The following is an 18807-nucleotide window of genomic DNA, read 5'->3' as shown; positions in this document are numbered from 1 at the left end:
AGCCCACCCCTCTCCTCCCCAAATGACCAATGATGGGCCTGGAGGGGGTGGGAAGGGAAGGAGTCCTGGGTGAGCATGTATGCTTCCCAACCATATTCTGTACAATGGGACCACTTCTGGGGTTTCTCAAAGCCTGAAGAATTTTTCAGAGATTTCTCAACAGTAGAAAGGTTAAGAAAGGCTGTCATAGAGATTGTAAAATGTCATGTTCTGTTTTGTACCAGGAAGTGATATCTTAGAACTCTCTCCCACCTCGCTCTTGGAGTTTCTGGCCCACGGGTTGGGCAACTCTAAGATCCGAAGAATTTAAAAATCAGGGGTGGACTTATTGGGAAATGTCCCAGTGAACTGCTGCCCTGGAGGGCTACTGAATGAGCCTCTCTTGGTCAGGGGAGAGCATTAAAATGCAGCCGCCTTCCTACACTAGGAGCAGCAATTTATGCAGTCACAACTATGCTTCCTCAATGGCCGGTTCAGATTTTGGCCTGGCCTTGATTCCACCACCACCATTAGCCACACAGTTCCCAGAATACACCTCATTTCCCTTTCTGCTTCTGGGGTAGACCTGCAGTCCAGCAGTGCTCATGGATTGTGCCACTTCTAAATTCCAAAGGCTGCATCTTGGAGGTACGGGGAGATGGGTGGCCCAGATGCATTTCCAGACGGCCTATTTATGGTTCTGCAGCCCCTCCCCCAGCCTATTTTGCAAACAGACAAGTATTGCAAAACCAGCACAAGTCTCCTGTAAATTCTCCAGACAAAGGAAATGATCTTGAACAGCTTCCCACCCACCCCCACCCCTGTTCCCAGATTTGCTTGTCGACTGGGCAGTGACCCCTTCCCCTCTGTTCTGCCTCAGTGATCGCCGGTCTATCCATTCTGGGACTCTACATTCTCCTGGCCAAGCAAGATAATATCATATCTACTTGAGTTTGAAGAGTCACCTTCTCCTCTCCTCTCTCTCCTACTTTTGGTTGCTACTCCTCCTTGCCAAGATTTCTTTCATAAGCTGCCCTTCTTTCACCTTCTTGTCCTTGTTTCTCCATTATTCATCTTCCAGCCTTGTGAAAAAAGAGACCGTTTGTCCCCCCAGTTCACGGAGGGCACATTCACAGGATCATATTCTCAATAAATGCATGGAGGGCCTGGTTTCCATGTAATGAGGAAAGCACTCCCCTTTAGGACCCTGTCTACATACAGCCGAAATGGGGGTGCTGTGCTTTGCGTGGGAAGCAGCCCCGTTTGAATAAGACATTTGGATGGCAATGAGGAAAGGGGCGTTCTTAAACAACTCAAAAAGGTGGCCACGGGGACAACCCCAATTGCATGCATCTCTGAATTTGGCACCCCCGAATCAGATCCTGTTAGTGTCTGCTTTAAAAAATGAAAAACAATTTTCTGCAGGGCAAGTGAGGGGACAATTCGGTCTGTGCCCAAAGAGGTGAATTTCAGTGTGGAAACAGACAAAAACCTCAACCTTTTAGAAATACAAATTTGAACGAAATCTCTAGTGCAGAAACAATCTTTGTGAAATCTCAGAAGCAACCAGGGGAGGGGCAACAGATTATTAGAAGTTCTCCTAAGACCCTTTAAGTATGGCAGCCGCAAGAGAAAATTGAATGTCTTCAGATCACATAAAGGGCTTTTCATGGCCCAAAGAGGAAATCATTAGTTTTATAAAATATGGTCCAAAACTAAAGCTGTTATGATATTTGGAGTAAAGAAAAAAAATGTTAGGAGGTTCATCTTAGCCAGATTCCAGAGTTATTGAGGCCACAACTAAGAGATTAGAAAAATACTGCAGAACGAGAGAGCTCTTCCTTAAACAGGGATTCCCACCCATACATTTTTGGTGTGTTTTCTCTAGAGTGAATTTTTCGAGCCACTGTGGCGATTTCTGATGAGCTGAATCTCCCTTAAAATGCAGTGGAGTAGCTTGGTTATGGCTGGAGAAATTTCTGCACCACACATCTCTGTATATAACAGCCCTTTGGGAACCCTGTTCTGGCTAGTTTGGACTTGATTATTGCTCCAGACAGCCAAGATCAATGGGGTTCCAAATCAATAAAGCAGTGGGAGCCCGGGGGGGGGGGGCTATTTCAAGGAATTCTATCCATTTGAGATTCATTGAGAAGCACGAGTGCATATTGATGTTTTCCATAATGTTTGCTTCCCATTCATCAAGGGGTTCTTGCTCATTTTCCATGCCTTCCTTCCAAGACTTCACTTCTAAGGATTACGGCTCTCCAGGATGGCTTGGACTTAAGCGTTGTGTTGCCCTTCCAGTTTTGATATTCATTCTTTCTCAGCAGGGTATTTGACAGTGAAGAAACATCCCTAAATTGCTAGCAAATGTATTCCCACAGAAACAGCAAACAGATGACTTGTGCTCTGTTCCAACTTCCTGCACTTGCCTCTTCAGTAGTGGAAACAGCAAATTTGATTTTCATCACTGAAATCCAGACCAACCCACCAGTCCAGAATATCTACCAGGTTTGAGTTTGCGGCAGTTTTGGTGGGGTAAGAGTTTTCCTAGGAAACATGTCATTTCCCCCACACTGTTTGGTGCTATTCTTTCCCTCACAAGCTGCTGCTTCTCTCTCCTGTATGTGGACAATCCCAACCAGTCAGGGATCACATGCTGCTGGGGGCCAGAACTGGTTTACCCGGGGTACTCATCTGGCCCACGAGCAACTGGTGCAAGGGAGGGAAGGCAGGAGGCAGTTGCTGGTGTGTGTGTGTGTGTATGTGCAAGCGGGTGCCTGAAGGGAGAGGCGTGTTGTCAGAGCTGTCAAGCAATAGAACGGAAATTGCTAATGGGCAGAACTATGAGTCTGAGGTAAAACAGTGTGGGGGGAATAGAAGTGAAGGTGGGGAAACAGGAGGGATAGTGTTCTTTCCCCTCCGGCCTCCTCTGACTGCAGCTCAAAGCCACCACATGATGGGGTGGAGCCCAGTAGCTGGTGCCACCACCATCGCCCCAAATGATGAGTGGGAGAGGGGTTGGTGAGAACCGGCATGAAGAGCAGCCAATGAAAGGATGAGGCTGGCGTGGGAGAGAGGAGGAGGAGGGCCAGCATGCAGATTCGGTGACGAATGGGCTGCCTTGTGCATGCCACTGTGAGGGGAAAGACATCCCAGCCTCAGAGGTGAGCGGAGGAATGAAAGGCATAAAGGACACCGCAGTGGCTGCTGCATGCCCGAACAGTCATGGAACTGGGAGGCAGAGTGAGTGTCAGAGAGGGTGGAGGACAGCGACCTCCCTTCTTCCCCACACCTGTCCTCAGCCTATGAAGGAAAAAGTACCTCACGGAGGTGTCAGAAACTGCCTCGCCATTAGGCCTTTTCAGAAACTGCCTCGCCATTAGGCCTTCCCCTTAGCCCCGCTGCTTCTGTGGGAAATGCAGGAGGGATGAGAACTGGTAGTGGGGGGGGATCTGGGCAGGCCAGGTTAAGACTCCCCATGCCTTCTGAGCCAGGAACCTGTTGTCTGGGTCACCCAGGACTTGTCACTCAGCCTAGACTGCCTCACAGGGTTGTTGGTGGTAAGGAGGGGGCAGTGCAGTGGGAAATCCCACGTGCCACTTCAAGATCCTCAGATGTAGGATGGGGGAAGAGAGAAAACAAAGAGTGAGAGACAGATCGGAGCCATTTTCGGCTGCTGAGGCTTTGTGAATGGGGCGGGGGTGCTCAATATATATATATATATATATATATATATATATATATATATATATATATATATATATATATATATATATATATATATATATATATATATATATATATATATATATATATATATATATATATATATATATATATATATATATATATATATATATATATATATATATATATATATATATATATATATATATATATATATATATATATATATATATATATATATATATATATATATATATATATATATATATATATATATATATATATATATATATATATATATATATATATATATATATATATATATATATATATATATATATATATATAGGCTGGATATATATATATATATTTATTGGAGCTTTAGTAAGTTCCCCAGTATATCAATTGCTTTCACTCCTAGAAATCATTTTTTGTTGTTTGTGTTTTTGAGTAAAAAATAATATTGTTAACTGGGTTTGTCTGCTTTGTGTATACCTTTGGTTCCTGGCATTACATTTTACGGCGCTCATGGTGGGCCGACAATGTAACAGTTATCTCAGATCTAGCCCTCGTAACAAATGAAGAGTGAACAGAAAAGACCTTGCAAAAAACAAATCTGTTCTGGCAACAGTCCTCACCTCTGGAATTTCTTCTCCTCAGGAGGCACACCGATACCCAAACCTGGGCACTTTTGACAACCAATTAAAAAAAACAAGAGGTGTTTTGTTTATTTTTGTCAAGCTGAGGTGGTTGGGAGAGGGTAGGGCAGGCATAATGCCACCATTATTTTAAACATTATAATTAACCTCCAGATACCCACTCTGAGCCTTTGGGGGCAGGATCTCGTCAATAAAATAAATAAAAGATGCCAACAGAGGCCTCCTAAGGGCAACAAACGAGAAATGTTCCTGCTTTGTATACCAGAAACTTGAGCCGCTGGGAACATGTAGATTCAGTCCAGCAGAGGAGTCTGTAAAGTTGCAGGAAATGTGTGTGCTTCAGTGGACAGGTGGGAAAAGAAACCACAAGATTGTCTTTCTGGTCTTCTCCCCCAAAAGGCACAGAAAAGATTCATAGGCATGCGGCCAGAGATAGACACTGAGTTGATGCTGCTGCAGTATGTAGATTACCCCCCACGGTTTTATCCAAAGTCGGACTTCAGCATTCAAAAGGCTACATGCCTGGATGGACTCCACAAGCATCTGATGAGTCCTTCACCTTTACCAAAACCTGCAGTGTTTTCATAGAGCCTGGCCTGTACAGGTGCCAGCCATTTTGGAATGGATTCCACAACTCCAGTGATTTAGGAACTACCACAAAAACACACGTACGTTATGTGTACGCCAAGCTTTCTCTCATCTGCTCAAAACATCTCCTTGACTGTGTACGTGCATAACAAAAGTCATTTCTGCTTGTTTATTGCCTTTGCCTTGGGAGCCAAGAAAATCTGGACTTTTAAAAGAAACAGGCATATAGCAACAGAAACAAACTGAGCCCTGAATGGAGCTAAATCAATGCAAAATGAAAGCCTGACCTACCTGCAAAGTAAAAGTGAGCTGGCATGCAGATAAGAACAATACACCCGAGGGGAATGCAGGGTGCATAAACCCCCAAACAGCAGCTCTATATTTCTACATCTCAGAATTCCAACTCTAATGAACATATTTCTTCAATGAGTTCAGAACTAAGAAGCAGCAGCATTTACACAGATCCTTTGAGTAGTTACCAACCTCCAGGCAGAGCCTGGAGATCTCATGGAATAACAGTAGATATCCAAAACACAGAAGAGAGTTTCAGGTGGGTAGCCATGCTGGCCTTCAGCAGAAGATAAATATTTGAGTACCAGTAGTGCCTTAATGACCAACAAGATTTGAAGGGCATATGTTTTCGAGAATCAAAGCTCCCTTTTTCAGGTACCTAACTGATGAAAATTTATACCCTGGAAACCTTATTGGTCTTTAAAGTGCTCCTGGGCTTGATTCTTGCTCTCCAGATTACAGAGATCAGTTCCCCTGGAGCAAATGGCAGCTTCACTGAAGCCCTATCCCGAAATCAAACCTCACCTTTCCCAGGCTCCACCCACAAATCTCCAGGAAGCTCTCAACCTGGAGTTGGCAACCCCACTTTTAACTGTCTAAAGCAGTGGTTCTCAACCTGGGGGTCAGGACCCCTTTGGGGGTCGAACTACCCTTTCACAGGGGTCGCCACAGGATGAGCACCTTGGCCAGGAGGGGGGGGGGCGCTACCACTGTTGCCATTCCTCCTGAAGGCACCCACCCATTTATAACCAATTTATATACAACCATGAACAATGGATCTTCACACCATTGGTCAGTTTCGGTTTTATTTCTGTGAAAGAACACTGGCATAATTCTATGCTCGGGGGTCTCCACAACAGGAGGAACTGTATTAAAGGGTCGCGGCATTAGGAAGGTTGAGAACCACTGGTTTCATATATATTATCTTTCTGCAGTCCCTACAACCACCCTATAATGTAGGTCAGTGTGACGATGCCATGATTGCAGAGGGGGAATTGAGGTGGAGAATTATTGTCCTGCCTAGGGAAATGCTGACCCCTAGACCTCCAGGGACGAGGAGCTTTCTTACCTGGTTGCCCTGAGTCTCTTCCAGGCAGAAGCACCGTGTATAGCCCTTGCCTTCGGTTTGAGGGTTGATCTCTACCAGGTCATTGCTCTGCAGGATGTCCACGTCCCGCCGGGTTTTGGAGGCTTCAGGAACACACTGTTGAAATTAAGAACAGCACTGCAAGAATTCTTGGGAGGAAAGTGGCTAACGCTGCTTGAAAACCAGCAAGATCAGAAGGTTGTTAAGGAGCTCTGCATGTGTGTGGCATTTCTGGGTTCAGAGACAAAGACTATTAAAATGAGGAATAGCTTACAACAACATGAACGGCAACTAAAACATCTTGTACAGAAGTCTCTGAGGCCTGTTCAAGAACAAGCCAAAGTCATGTAATCTTAGGGCAAGTCCACAAATTACTGGATCTTTAATGATTGTCAAATATAAGGGCATCTCTCCAAATTGTAAATTCTACTATGGGCAGGGAGCGGGGGGAGCAAGTGCAAATGCACATGCACGGACATTAGGGTTGCCACAGTTCCTCGGTTTCTGAAGCAAAAACTGCACCGTGACTGTTCCAGATAAGTATCCCAACTAGGCTGCAGGTTTGCTGTCATCATCAGCTCCCTCAAAAAAGCGAAAGGGACAGAATAATTAACTGTACATACAACACGCAGCAATCATGGTTGTATTCAATTATGCTGCTGCATGCACTTCTGAATGCAAAACATGTATTGCATTATTATCGCGAATATGGCCAGGAACGTAGCGGAACAGTTGCTCACCTTGACTAAAAAAATCATAGAGGATGCTTCAGCAGGCCAGAATCAGGGCCAGCCTGAACTTCCCAGCTAAACATGCCAAAAAGGGAGTCTGGAGACCCAGAATAGAATAGCCTCACAATAAACAGAGGAGTAAGAAAACAATATGATCTTTAGTAGATTGGAAACAGTCTAACTCTAAAGCATAACAAAGGAGAATATATGTCCTAGCCCAAGTGTGAGAAGCATCTTCACATGGGAAGAATGTTTACGCAAATACAGATTTGAAGTGATAGCCTAAAGTTGAGGTGTATTACCCTATTTCTAATATTCTTTGTTATGATAAAAAGGTGTGAGAAGAATATAGTTCTCTCTTTCTCTCTCTGTATACACACACACACACACAATATATGATGACTGGAGATAATGTTGTATGATGTCTGAAGTCACAACATAATTAATTACCCAAGAAAGTGCACCTTTATGAGGTGGAACATTTAGCCGTTGTTGGAAGATGATTCTGAAAAACTGATAAATATAGGAAATTAGCTTGCTCAGGACCATCTCCTTTGAACTTGTTTACTTTTGGAAGGGAAGAATTAATGGGCTCAAAAATTGCTCTCCTAAGCAAAACCGATGGTGCTATCATATTCACTTAAGTTAGTGCATATTGAAAGTTTAAAGCACTTGTTTTAATAATAAGGTAAAATGGAGGCAAGGTTCCCTAGTACTAATTTTACTGGCGTACAATGCCCAACAGTAACCCAACACATGGTTGAACCAGAGATTAATGACCCAATCTGGAAAAGCAAAGTAGAGGCCTACGGCTTCGTTACATGCCCATATCTGAATCAGGACAGTCCAGCATCATCGGGAACAGCATGTGTTGTACAATAGCCGTCCACATCTGTACTGCTGCCTGCCCTTCCGACTGGGGAACACAAACATAACTGCAGACCATGATAAATGTGCAACAAACACTGAAGTTCTTGGCATCCACTCTGTGTAAACGACTTCCCCGCTTTTGAGAATTAGCATCCTAACTTTGCATTTCCGTTAAGAGAAAAGGCAGAAATAGGCAAAAGGGAGAGGCTCTAGCATGTCCCTAATATTACTCACCCCGTTATCCGAAATCTCGCAACACCCCTCCTGCATCACCATGGCTGGGTCACAGTATATGTGCAGCTGCTGAATATCAAACTGGAATAAACAAAGTGAGTTAAAGGAGCAAGAATTAACTATCTGCCCTTTTGGGACCAGAATTGTGACGTCTGTCTTGGGGAAACGTTTCAGCCCTTTAGACAACACTGCAAACGTGGGTAGTAATCTGGACAAACTTTTCTCTTTGCCCCGTTCCTTCCAATATTTCTTACCCACCCACCCCAAATACCTTAACTGTGTCATCATGACCCCCCCCAGACCAATGTCACCATATTTTAACCACAACTCCCATATGGCTTTCAATGAGGTCATTCTTGATCCTCCTTTGCTAACCTCTGACTCCCTTCAATTCTGTCCGCCTCTACAGTCAGCCAAATGTTTGTGGAGATTGGAGATTTCCTCGTATTACAATCAGAACACAGAGATCACTTTCCTTGGAGAAAATGGCTGCTTTGGAGGGTGGACTATGGCATTATACCCTGCTAGGGTTGCCAGTTCTTGGTTGGGAAATACCTGGAGGCTTTGGGGGTGGAGCCCAGAGTAGGCGGGGTTTGCAACAGGGAGGGACTTCAGTGAAATCCACCCTCCAAAGCAGCCATTTTTTCCAGTGGAACTGATCTGTTTAGTCTGCAATGAGTTACCAATTCCAGGGAAACCCCAGGTCCCACCTGGGGACCAGGATCCCTATACCCTGCTGAGCTCCCTCCTTTCCCCCAAACCCTGCCTTCCCCAGGCTCCAGCCGCAGATCTCCAGGAACTTTACAAACTAGAAGAGCAATCCTAAATGCAAGGGCCTAGGGTCTTAAACCACAGATCCCAGAGATGATAGGGAAGGTTCAGAATCCTCCTTGTTAGACAATAACCCTGGTGTCCTTGCAGGGAGCACCTTTCGTAAACTATCTGGGATGCCTTTTTCCTACCACACTGTGTTTCCCTATGTAATTATGAATTGCTGCTCTGCCGGTCCTGATATATACCCTGGAGGGTAAGAGAGGGATTTCAGAAGCCCCTGTTTTGGGGTTTCCTCCAACTTACAATTCAGCCTTGGATGTATTAAAAAAAGCTAATAAATCAAAGGCTCGGGTAAGTTCAAGGGCTGCAACTTGAAGGAGGTAGAACTCCCATGAAGACATAACTTTGGTATTTGGAGTCTAAGCAAATCTCCCAGGCTTTGGGGGGCAAAGCAGGCTATTGAAAGCTGCTTGATTAATTACAAAATGCACTCACACCAAAATAGCCCTGTTTGTAGTTAATTATGCATTGCTGATCAGCTCAAATGGTTCCAAAATTACTTACTGGAAATATACTGGCACGAATCCTACCCACTCTTCAGCCTAAGGAGCTTTTCTGAAATTTGCATGGCTCTTCAGTTGGCTCCTTAGGGTGGAAAAAGGCTTCAAATGCTGAGCAGAGTACGAAGCTACAAGTCCAAGTAATTTTGTGGCTAATTCCCATGTAGATGCTTTCATTTTTCTATCCAAACTCTTCTTCCATCTTGATCAGACATCTCACTGTTCTATAACCCCCATTTAAATGAAATGTGTAAAGTTTCAACAAGAATTTCCACTAGTCTGGCTGAAGTAATTTTAGCTTCCCTCAAAATTCTTTGGAATGTTATGTTTGGTTCATCCCTGAAATGCATTGAGATGGCAGAGTTCTGAGTTGGTTAAATGGGCAGCCTGTAACATGGTAGACTGCAAGTAGATAATCAAATTTCCAATATGCTTTTTTTTTTTACGTTCCTGCAAGCAGAAAACTAGTGTTACAAGGAACAGGCTGAGTTTCAAAATGCCCCCCCTGATATGCTATTTCATTTGTTCATAAAAGGGAACATTTTTCTTTCTTAATATAAATATTTAACAGTACATGAATGTATAACATGATACATTAGAATAGATATTAAAAGTGGGTAGATTCTACCCTGAAGTGGGCCACTTCAAGAATCTGTCTGTGATGCTTGGCTATAATAGACTCAAATTCGTCTCATATTCTTCTTGGGGTAGAATTCAGTGACAACCTCTCAAGCCCTCTGAGAAATTTTATCTAAAATTTAATCTACATTATTTTATTTCCCTCTCAGAATCTCTCAGGCATTTTGACTGAGCTGTAATCTCCACATCCATCTTGAATTTTTCTAAAGCCAAAACAAGGAGGTCAGTTTTAAAGCCATCTGCGGTCTGGGCCCAGCGTCTCTGAGGGATCGATCATCTTACTCTCTATGCCCCTTGCATGGCACACTGCTCTGCTAGTACCAGCAGGTTGGTGATCCCTGGCCCACATAAGGTTTTCCTGGCTACTGCAGGGACTAATGCAGTCCCTCAAGGCCTGCAAGACTCTTCTGCCAGGCTTTTGGTTGAGGCCAGGTAGAGGGGACATTGTGGGCCCCTTCTCAATTATTCTCCAGAATGCCCATCTGGGCAACATTTTTCTTCTACTGGGTGTTGGCAGCTGGGGGGGGGGATTAGGTGGGTGGGATAGGTGGATGGTTTGTAATTACTTTTATTGTATTATGCTTTGTTGCTTTAAACTCTGTATTTGAAATCTGATGCTAATCGCCTCAAGCCGGCTGGCCAGGAACTCTGGCCTTGAAGTCCAATGAAATAAACAAACAAAACAAGCATATATATTTTCAGCAGATGGACTTAAAGGAGTGCTTGGATAAATGTTAGGAAACCCCTCTAGGGTGGTGATGTGTGTGCCACACAATCCTAAATTTTCACCGAGACCAATTCCACACAGGCGGAAAAGGCCAGGAGAGTGCTAATAAGGAAGTGGAAATAATCCTCACTTCCATATGACATCACCACTGCCAGGCTGCCCCCCCCCCCCGGGCCTGGCATGTGTTAGGCTGCCATTGCCTCACTTTAAGGGAACACAGATATTTTCCCTGTTCCCTTAAGCACTCCTGGAGCCAATGGGGCCTAGCCCAACCTAGTGCCCCCTACGCAGGCCTGGAGGGGATAAAAATGCCCCACTTGGCTCCAAGGCGCAATCCCACCTTCCTGCAAAACCCCACCCAACTGCCCTCCCCCATGTGGCGGAACCTTAACACAGTGGCTGCATCCCCCGTGAGGACACAAGAAGCGGCGGACCTGTTCCGCTGCTGAAATGTGTCTCCCCACGGCAACACAAGAAGTGGCTGAGCATGCTGCTCCACTGCAATGCACCAGTAGTGTCCTGGAGTGGCACTGCTGGTGTGGAATCGCCCCAGATTTCACAATTCCCGCCATCTTCCCAAACACCTAGGAAATGCTGAGTGACATGGAAAATGATAATGAAAATCCTTAGGGGAGCTGGAGGCATTTGCACAATCCTAGCTGCAACTATCCATGACTACCCTGGAGGAGAGGTAATGGCCAAATGACAAGAGGGGGAGCAACATAGCCCAGGAGCTTCCATCCATTCAGCCCCCTTCTTCAAGAGAAGTCCGATGGGCTGCAGTTTAAGAACTGTGGGCCTGCCCCAGGTTATTGGCACAATCCCAACATGACTCACTGAGACGGGAGCACCACGGACAGCATCCAGTCCAACGAATGCGTTGCCTTCACTGACCAACCGTTGGCGGGGCGGCAGAGGTTTGGATAAGATATAATTGCAGTCCACATGGACGGAGACCACCTGGCTTTGGACACTGAGGGCCATCTTATGCCACTTCAAGTCGAAAAGGGAGGAGATTCCTTTGCCGGAAAAGACCGCCTTGATGAATTCCTCGTCCTGGCCCTTGGCTTGGAATTCCAGGCTTCGTTCTTTGCTGTTGATCCCCAGGGACAGCTGAGGAGGTGAAAGGAGACGGCGCTAAGAAAATTTTCTAGAAAGAGAGAGGCAGAGAGGAAAGGCATCAGGAGAAGCAGCGAGGCAGGCAGATGAAGACAGAGCACCAAATAAAGAGGGAAAGAGAACAGGACTGCGGCAGCAAGGTCAGTCAAGGGCAACACCCTTGAGCCTTGGCTACGGTAGCCTCTGGGCTGGTCCAACCAAGCAGCATGCCAGTGGAGCAAAAGTCTATCACAAAGGACAAAGAATTGTTCTCTGGCGCTCCAGAGGGCAAGGCCGAGCATACAAGAGAAGCAGAGGTTTCAGTCGAATTAGCAGAAGCTTTCTAATGGAGAAAGGCAACGTGACCACTGAGGTGGTGGCCTTGGAGTAGATATTCCTCTCAAGGGAGGCTGCAAAGCCAAGCCTGGACGGACATCTGTTGGATCCTGATTTTGTGCAAGGAATTAGGCCAGATCAGCGGTCATCAACCCAATGATCAGAGCCCCACCTGCTGGGTCGTGAGCATTGAGCTACCATTTTTGTGCTGCTGTTTGGAAAAATATCCTACTGGAGTACAAGTACAGGGAACAAGGGGGCTGTATTGCCTCTCTCTCTTTAACATGCATGCTGAGAGAAATTGAAAGGCAAAGTCTCTCAGTGGTAGAAAGGATTCCTTTTTTCATCAAAAGCCACTTTCGGGCTCCTCTTCCTTCCTATTGTGTATTTCTGGGGTCATGTGACTGTGATGTTACGTGCTTATGAGTCTACTAAAGCAGGTTGGGAATTAAAGAGGTATCCAGGGGGTGGACCCTGATCTACTCGGCCCAAGCTAGTTGGTTCTTATCAGATGTCAAAAGCTAAGCAGGATAGGCCCTGGTTTGTACTTGGGTGGGAGATCGTGAAAGAAGTCCAGGGTCACTGCATGAAGACAAGCAAAGCTTTGTCTCCTGCCTTGAACACACAATGTGGTCCCTGTGAGCTGGCTGCGACTAGATGGCACTTCCCACCAGCATATGGAAAAGTTAGAGCCTTCCAGCCAAGACCCCTTTCAATTCGAGGGCTGCTCCAACCATAGCAAGGGGCTTCTTTGCTGTACTAGGAACCATTAGCCATTCAGGGAAAAATAAGTGGGGCTATTTTTCTAGGGCTGCCAGCCCAGGCTTTTTCAACCTCTTGACCCTAAAGGAGCCTCTGAAATATTTTTTTCAGGCTTCAAGGACTCCTGGAGGTGATATCAGATGGCCATGGCTCCCTATCACATCCCCCCCAAAAGTGGCATCTCACCACCCCAAGACTGTTGCCAGAGAGGGGTGGTCTACAAATAAAATAAATAAGTAAATAATAAATCACCACCTGGGTTAACAGGCAGGTTTGAGGAGGACTGGTGGAGACAGGACGGGGTTTAAGGTGGTAGTAGGCAAGCAGGCTCACCCCTTCCCAGGCACAGAAACCAGGAGAGAACTCACTCAATCTTGGACAGGAGAAGGAAGCAATGGAAGCCACAGGTTCCCCAGCTTGTGGTTGAGTGCATTAAGGGAGGAGGGGGAAGGCTACAGACCCCATCCGGAGGTTCTACGGATCCCCAGGGGTCCATGGACCCCTGGTTGGTTTTAGCCTTTGCCAACTTCATTGCTAGGTGTCAAGCTGCCACTGGCATAGCAGCAGAGTCTGACAAAGATACATGGCAACTCTGCTGCTTTCTTCAGCTGGATCTCAGAGGGGGTGGCACTATGACCAGGAGATATTGCAGCTCCTCATCAGACACAATCGTAAGAACAAGCCCAAATAAGCCCCATATAGAAATGTTGAGCCTCTACTCCAAGAAGCAGCAAGTCCAGCCCTATGGCAGGTAATGGTTGAGGCCTGGGCATGATATCCTAGGTCTACTTTGCATCTTGATATAGTAACTACAGGGGTTCAGCAGATGTAAATGCTCAGGGTGCAGTTCAAACCTGTTAAGCCCAGAGGTGGGCAGGGGATGAAGCAGGGAGCAGCTAAGTGGCTTACTGCTGCCCTTGGAGAGAACAAGAGCACAGCAAAACAAGAGGAGTTTTGAGCCCATGCAAGTAATAGGATGGGGCTAATGGGGTATACCTGGGGGTATCCCTGACGATCGGCAACTTGGAAAAGATACCAGTTCTCTTTGGTTGTCTGTTTCTTCAGGAGTAAGGTGATCACCAGGGTGAATTCATCGGGCAGACCTCGGGGGAACAGCTGTCTGGTAACACAGAATGGGAAAGAGACATTAGAAGTTAGCAAAGAACCTGACCTTGATTACACCATAGGAATTGTAGGTGGGAAACTCTCAGGCAACACTACCAGTTTATCTACAGCAGGGGTCCCCAACCTTTTTGAGCCAATGGACACCTTTTGAATGCTGACACAGAATGGTAGATGCGGCCACAAAATGGTTGCTGCAGGAGGGGCAGCCTGCCACAAAATGGCTGCCTGGGCTTACCTTCAGTCACAGAGTAAAGATGCTTGTGGTGTGATGGTAGCGGTTGCCAAAGCAGCACCCTTAGAAATCTGCACTGCTAATCAAATCTCCAATGGCCAATCAAAAGTGTTGTTGAACAAAAACTCCACCTGGACCCACCCATTTTCTAAAACACTTGGTGGGCACAAGAAATGGACCATGGGACCCACAAGCACCACATTGGGGATTCCTGATCTGCAGGAAACTTCCCCATAGGCATCTGTGAAAGGACATGTATGAAAACAAAGCTCCCAAAATTTTAAAACAGCAACAGAATAGGTAAAAGCATGAATCATACAATAAGCAATGCAATAAAACTGGATTGCAATATTTGAAAATATGCCATGAAAAAGAGGTAGTGTAGAAGAAAAAAGTCTTTAGCTGGTGATGGCGAAGTGATTTCATGTTCAAAACAATATCACAATGTTCAAAATAATTTCAAAACGGATTCCCAGCTATAGTCCGTTTTCGATATCTTCATCAGTGATTTCTCAATATTGTAATAACTCAATCTTCTCTAATGTTCTTTTAATGATTGTTAGAAATAACTTATTTCTCTTATAATGTATTGGGTATATAGTTCATCCCAAACTGATCGCATAATATCCAAATTTGTAGGGGTCTATTAATACTAACATCACAATGTGTAATTCCTCTATAGCAGTAAATAGTGCCAAAGACTACATCTCTTGTCCCTTGGGAAAAGAATCCTCCTGAACAATTCTGTCATTAAGTATGCACAGTCAGACATGGGACATTCTTGAGCACCTGCAAACACTCATACATGTGTGCTTCACAAATGTGAAGTCACCATTTGGACCCAAGTGCACATTCCTGGATATGAGCAGAAATCCCAGAATCAGAAGCACATGGAGCTAGAAAAGACCACAGAGGGCCATCCAGGCCCACCCCCACCTTCTCAGGGACTTAAAACACACAACTTTATGACAGGTGCTCAAGCTCATCCAGTCTCCTCTTTAAAAACATCCTATGAAGGAGACGCCACCACCCTCCGAGGCAGCATATCCCATCTAGGAACAGCCCTCCCCCTCAGAAAATGCTTTCTAATATTTAAGTGGAACCTCCTTTCCCATATTTTAAGCCCATCGCTTCTAGTCCTTGTCAACAACAACAATAACAGCACCTTTATTAGCATGCAAAACAGTATAAATGAATAATGCAGGAGCCAGAAATATGTGCAAAATTAAACACAGAATGCTCGCATTCTTATTGCTTGTTGTAACAATTTTGCAACTCTATCCATTAAAACAGAGTTGGCTGTTTAGCAGCAGAAGCATCTTGTATTTATCAGAAGCCTCCTGTTTTCTAATTAGAAGCCGCAATGGGAATTTAGCCCTAACGCTTTCATATAGTGGACAATATAACAGGCCACAAATAACAGCTTCTTTACAATCTTGGCTGCAAAGACACAGTCTATTTGGATGAGGAATTTTAAGACATCTCCCTGTCGTCATTGCAAAAGGCAAAGTGTTGAACCTGGCAAGCATACCGGCTCCCCGTTGCCATGGATGTTAGATGGTAAAAATACGATGGTCCATAGTCAAGATACAATGAAATGCCCAAGTACAAAGGTAAACAAGTTTTCTTAGCAGCACTAATAAGATCTTGATGTTCTATACCCAGGATCCTGTGCTTTATAATCACATCTATGCAGAGGTTTCAAATTCCTGGCTCCACTCTTCTAATGCTACTCCAATGGATTTGATTTTTCACTCACTAAAGTTTATCCATTGAAACTGGTTCTCGGAAAGCATCAATAGTCCTTGTCTCTAAATCTGCAGAAAGCAAGTTGGCCCTCTCTTCAACATGTCTATCTTTTATGTAGTTAAAAACACAGCTATCCTATCACTCCTCGGCCTCCTCTTCTCCAGGGTACCCAACTCTCTCAGCCTCTCCTTGTAAGGCATGGACTCCAACCCCTCAACCACCCCAATCGCCTTCCCCGACCACGTTCCGTCTCATCAATAGCCTTCTTGAACCACAGCACCCAAAACTGGACACAATATTCCAAATGAGGTGTAACCAATGTGCTATAGAGCAAGGTCCCTTGCTCAAGAGCCTATGCTCCTAGCAATGCAGCCTAATGCCACATTAGCTGCTATAGCACACTGTTGGTACACTCACAGACTCAAATACAATAGTCCGTGATGGACCTAGAAGAAGAAGAGTTGGTTCTTATATGCTGCTTTTCCCTACCCGAAGGAGGCTCAAAGCGGCTTACAGTCGCCTTCCCATTCCTCTCCCCACAACAGACACCCTGTGGGGTGGGTGAGGCTGAGAGAGCCCTGATATCACTGCTCGGTCAGAACAGCTTTCTCAGTGCTGTGGCGAGCTCAAGGTCACCCAGCTGGCTGCATGTGGGGGAGCGCAGAATCGAACCCGGCATGCCAGATTAGAAGTCCGCACTCCTAACCACTACACCAAACTGGCTCTAAATGAAGTCTCTATGTTAAAGGCAGTGCACAGCGCTCACACACACACGCTGTAATCCCTTTTAGAGCCATTTAAGCTAATGGCAGTAAGCAACAATCCAAAAGACGAAGAATTAAACATGGCCAGGATTGCAGGTTGAAGTGTTCAGTGATCCTGAAGGCGACTTATGAAGAGGCTTTTGTAAAGAAGATGCCTAGAGACCTATCCGGAATGGGCAAACTCATAATCTCTGGCGAGACGGGCTTTGCAGGTTTTTGTAAGCAAAAGCCAAAACCTATTTGACCAGTATTTGAACAGGAGAAAAGAATGGAATGTGTGCCATGGGCCGCTTCCCTCACCCTGTAAACCTGGTTTCAGACCCATCTGGTCTGAACACCCTGGTGTGAAACAACCACCCTCCCCCCTCCAAAAACCATTCCAGACAGTGGTGCCACAAGGCTAGCATGAGGAGCATTTGGCTGGTTCTTTGATGGCCTCCCATTTTACTGATGTAGCTCCATGGCTCTCCATGGCTTGGGGCTGGGTTGCTCTGTGTCTAAGGACTTTGCACAAGTCAGGGGAAGGGAACCCTGACAAGCTCCTGTTTGCCTTTATTTTGCAAAAGTTTTTTTTTAAGCCTTCTGCAGCCAGTAAGTTCCTGGCCAGTAGAAGATAGCTCCTAGTAGTCTGGGTCCTATGGATCCATTCTACTAATGGAGATGTTGAGAACCAAGGGTCAGACTACCTGGTTTCAAATCCTTATGCAGCCATGGAAGCATGCTGGGTAGCCAGTAGCTTGGCGTAGTGGTTAGGAGTGTGGGCTTCTAATCTGGTGAGCCGGATTTGAATCCCCACTCTTCCTCCACATGCCGCCAGCTGGGTGACCTTGGGCTTGCCACTGCCCTCAGAAAGCTGTTCTGACTGAGCAGTGATATCAGGGCTCTCTCAGCCTCACCCACCTCACAGGGTGTCTGTTGTGGGGAGAGGAAAGGGAAGGTGATTGTAAGCCGCTTTGAGACTCCTTCAAGTACAGAAAGTGGCCTCTAAGAACCAATTCTTCTTCTTCTTCTTCTTCTTCTTCTTCTTCTTCTTCTTCTTCTTCTTCTTCTTCTTCTTCTTCTTCTTCTTCTTCTTCTTCTTCTTCTTCTTCTTCTTCTTCTTCTTCTTCTTCTTCTTCTTCTTCTTCTTCTTCTCTCAGCTTAACCTCTTTCAAAGGGTGGTTGTGAGGATAAAAAGGAGAGGAGGCTGGCACAAGCCACCTTTGGTCCCCAATGGGGAAAAATGCAAGGTATAAATGAAGTAAATAATAAAGGCTTTCCTTCCAGAGGATGAAACGAGCCTCTTCTTAGTGAGTCAGATCTGCGGGATTTTATCTGGGAAAGCTGCAATTTACAGACTCCCCTTTATAGAGCCTTTTTGGGGGCTCTAATATTTCTGAAAAACCACCATGGGCGGAGCACTGTCCAAGACATGTCCAGGTGTCTGGCTTGCGCTTGTGCGGGCAAAGCTGGACACACCCAGATTGGGCTGGCCACTGGAGCACCCTCCTCCAGAAGCCGGCTGTGAGGTGCTCACTCAGCCTCATGGCCAGACGCTGCCTGGCTGATAAGGAGGGCACTGCCGCGGTGCCATGACTTCACCGCTGATCAACCCCGCCGCCAGCAGCCGTGGCAGGCCAACTGGCAATGCAGCCATTGCCCCAGCTGGCAGGGGGGGCTACAGGCTCAGCCAGTGCACACCAGCCCGACCGCTGGCAGTGCGAAGCCCCGCTCAACCGCTATGCACCCCGCCGCCTGCCTGCCAAGTCGTTAGCCCTGCCGCAAGCCACAACAGGAGATCAGGCAGTGGCGGCCCCCTCTGGGGGCACCCGCCACTAGCACCCGTTACATTCCTGGATGCAACGGGCTTTCAGGCTACTGTTAGGTATAATACAGAATATTAGTGGTGGTGGGGTTTCATCTAAAAAAG

General features: G+C 45.9%; 1 protein-coding gene across 6 annotated transcripts in view; it reads right to left on the bottom strand.

Moving 5' to 3' along the window:
* The window catches only part of COL16A1 (collagen type XVI alpha 1 chain), a 168348-nt gene that overhangs the window by 105492 nt on the left and 44049 nt on the right, over window positions 1-18807 (bottom strand). For all 6 annotated transcript variants that reach the window (XM_077337466.1, XM_077337465.1, XM_077337467.1 and 3 more), the window contains exons 5-8: window positions 14025-14148; window positions 11670-11945; window positions 8133-8213; window positions 6280-6414 (exon numbers count right to left, since the gene is read on the bottom strand). In XM_077337466.1, the coding sequence (XP_077193581.1) occupies window positions 6280-6414; window positions 8133-8213; window positions 11670-11945; window positions 14025-14148 (616 nt within the window). The remainder of the gene's footprint in view (window positions 1-6279; window positions 6415-8132; window positions 8214-11669; window positions 11946-14024; window positions 14149-18807) is intronic.

This window comes from Paroedura picta, chromosome 5 (genome assembly GCF_049243985.1).
Source record: "Paroedura picta isolate Pp20150507F chromosome 5, Ppicta_v3.0, whole genome shotgun sequence".
Lineage (NCBI taxonomy): Eukaryota > Metazoa > Chordata > Lepidosauria > Squamata > Gekkonidae > Paroedura > Paroedura picta.
This window is presented reverse-complemented; position numbering and strand designations above follow the sequence as displayed.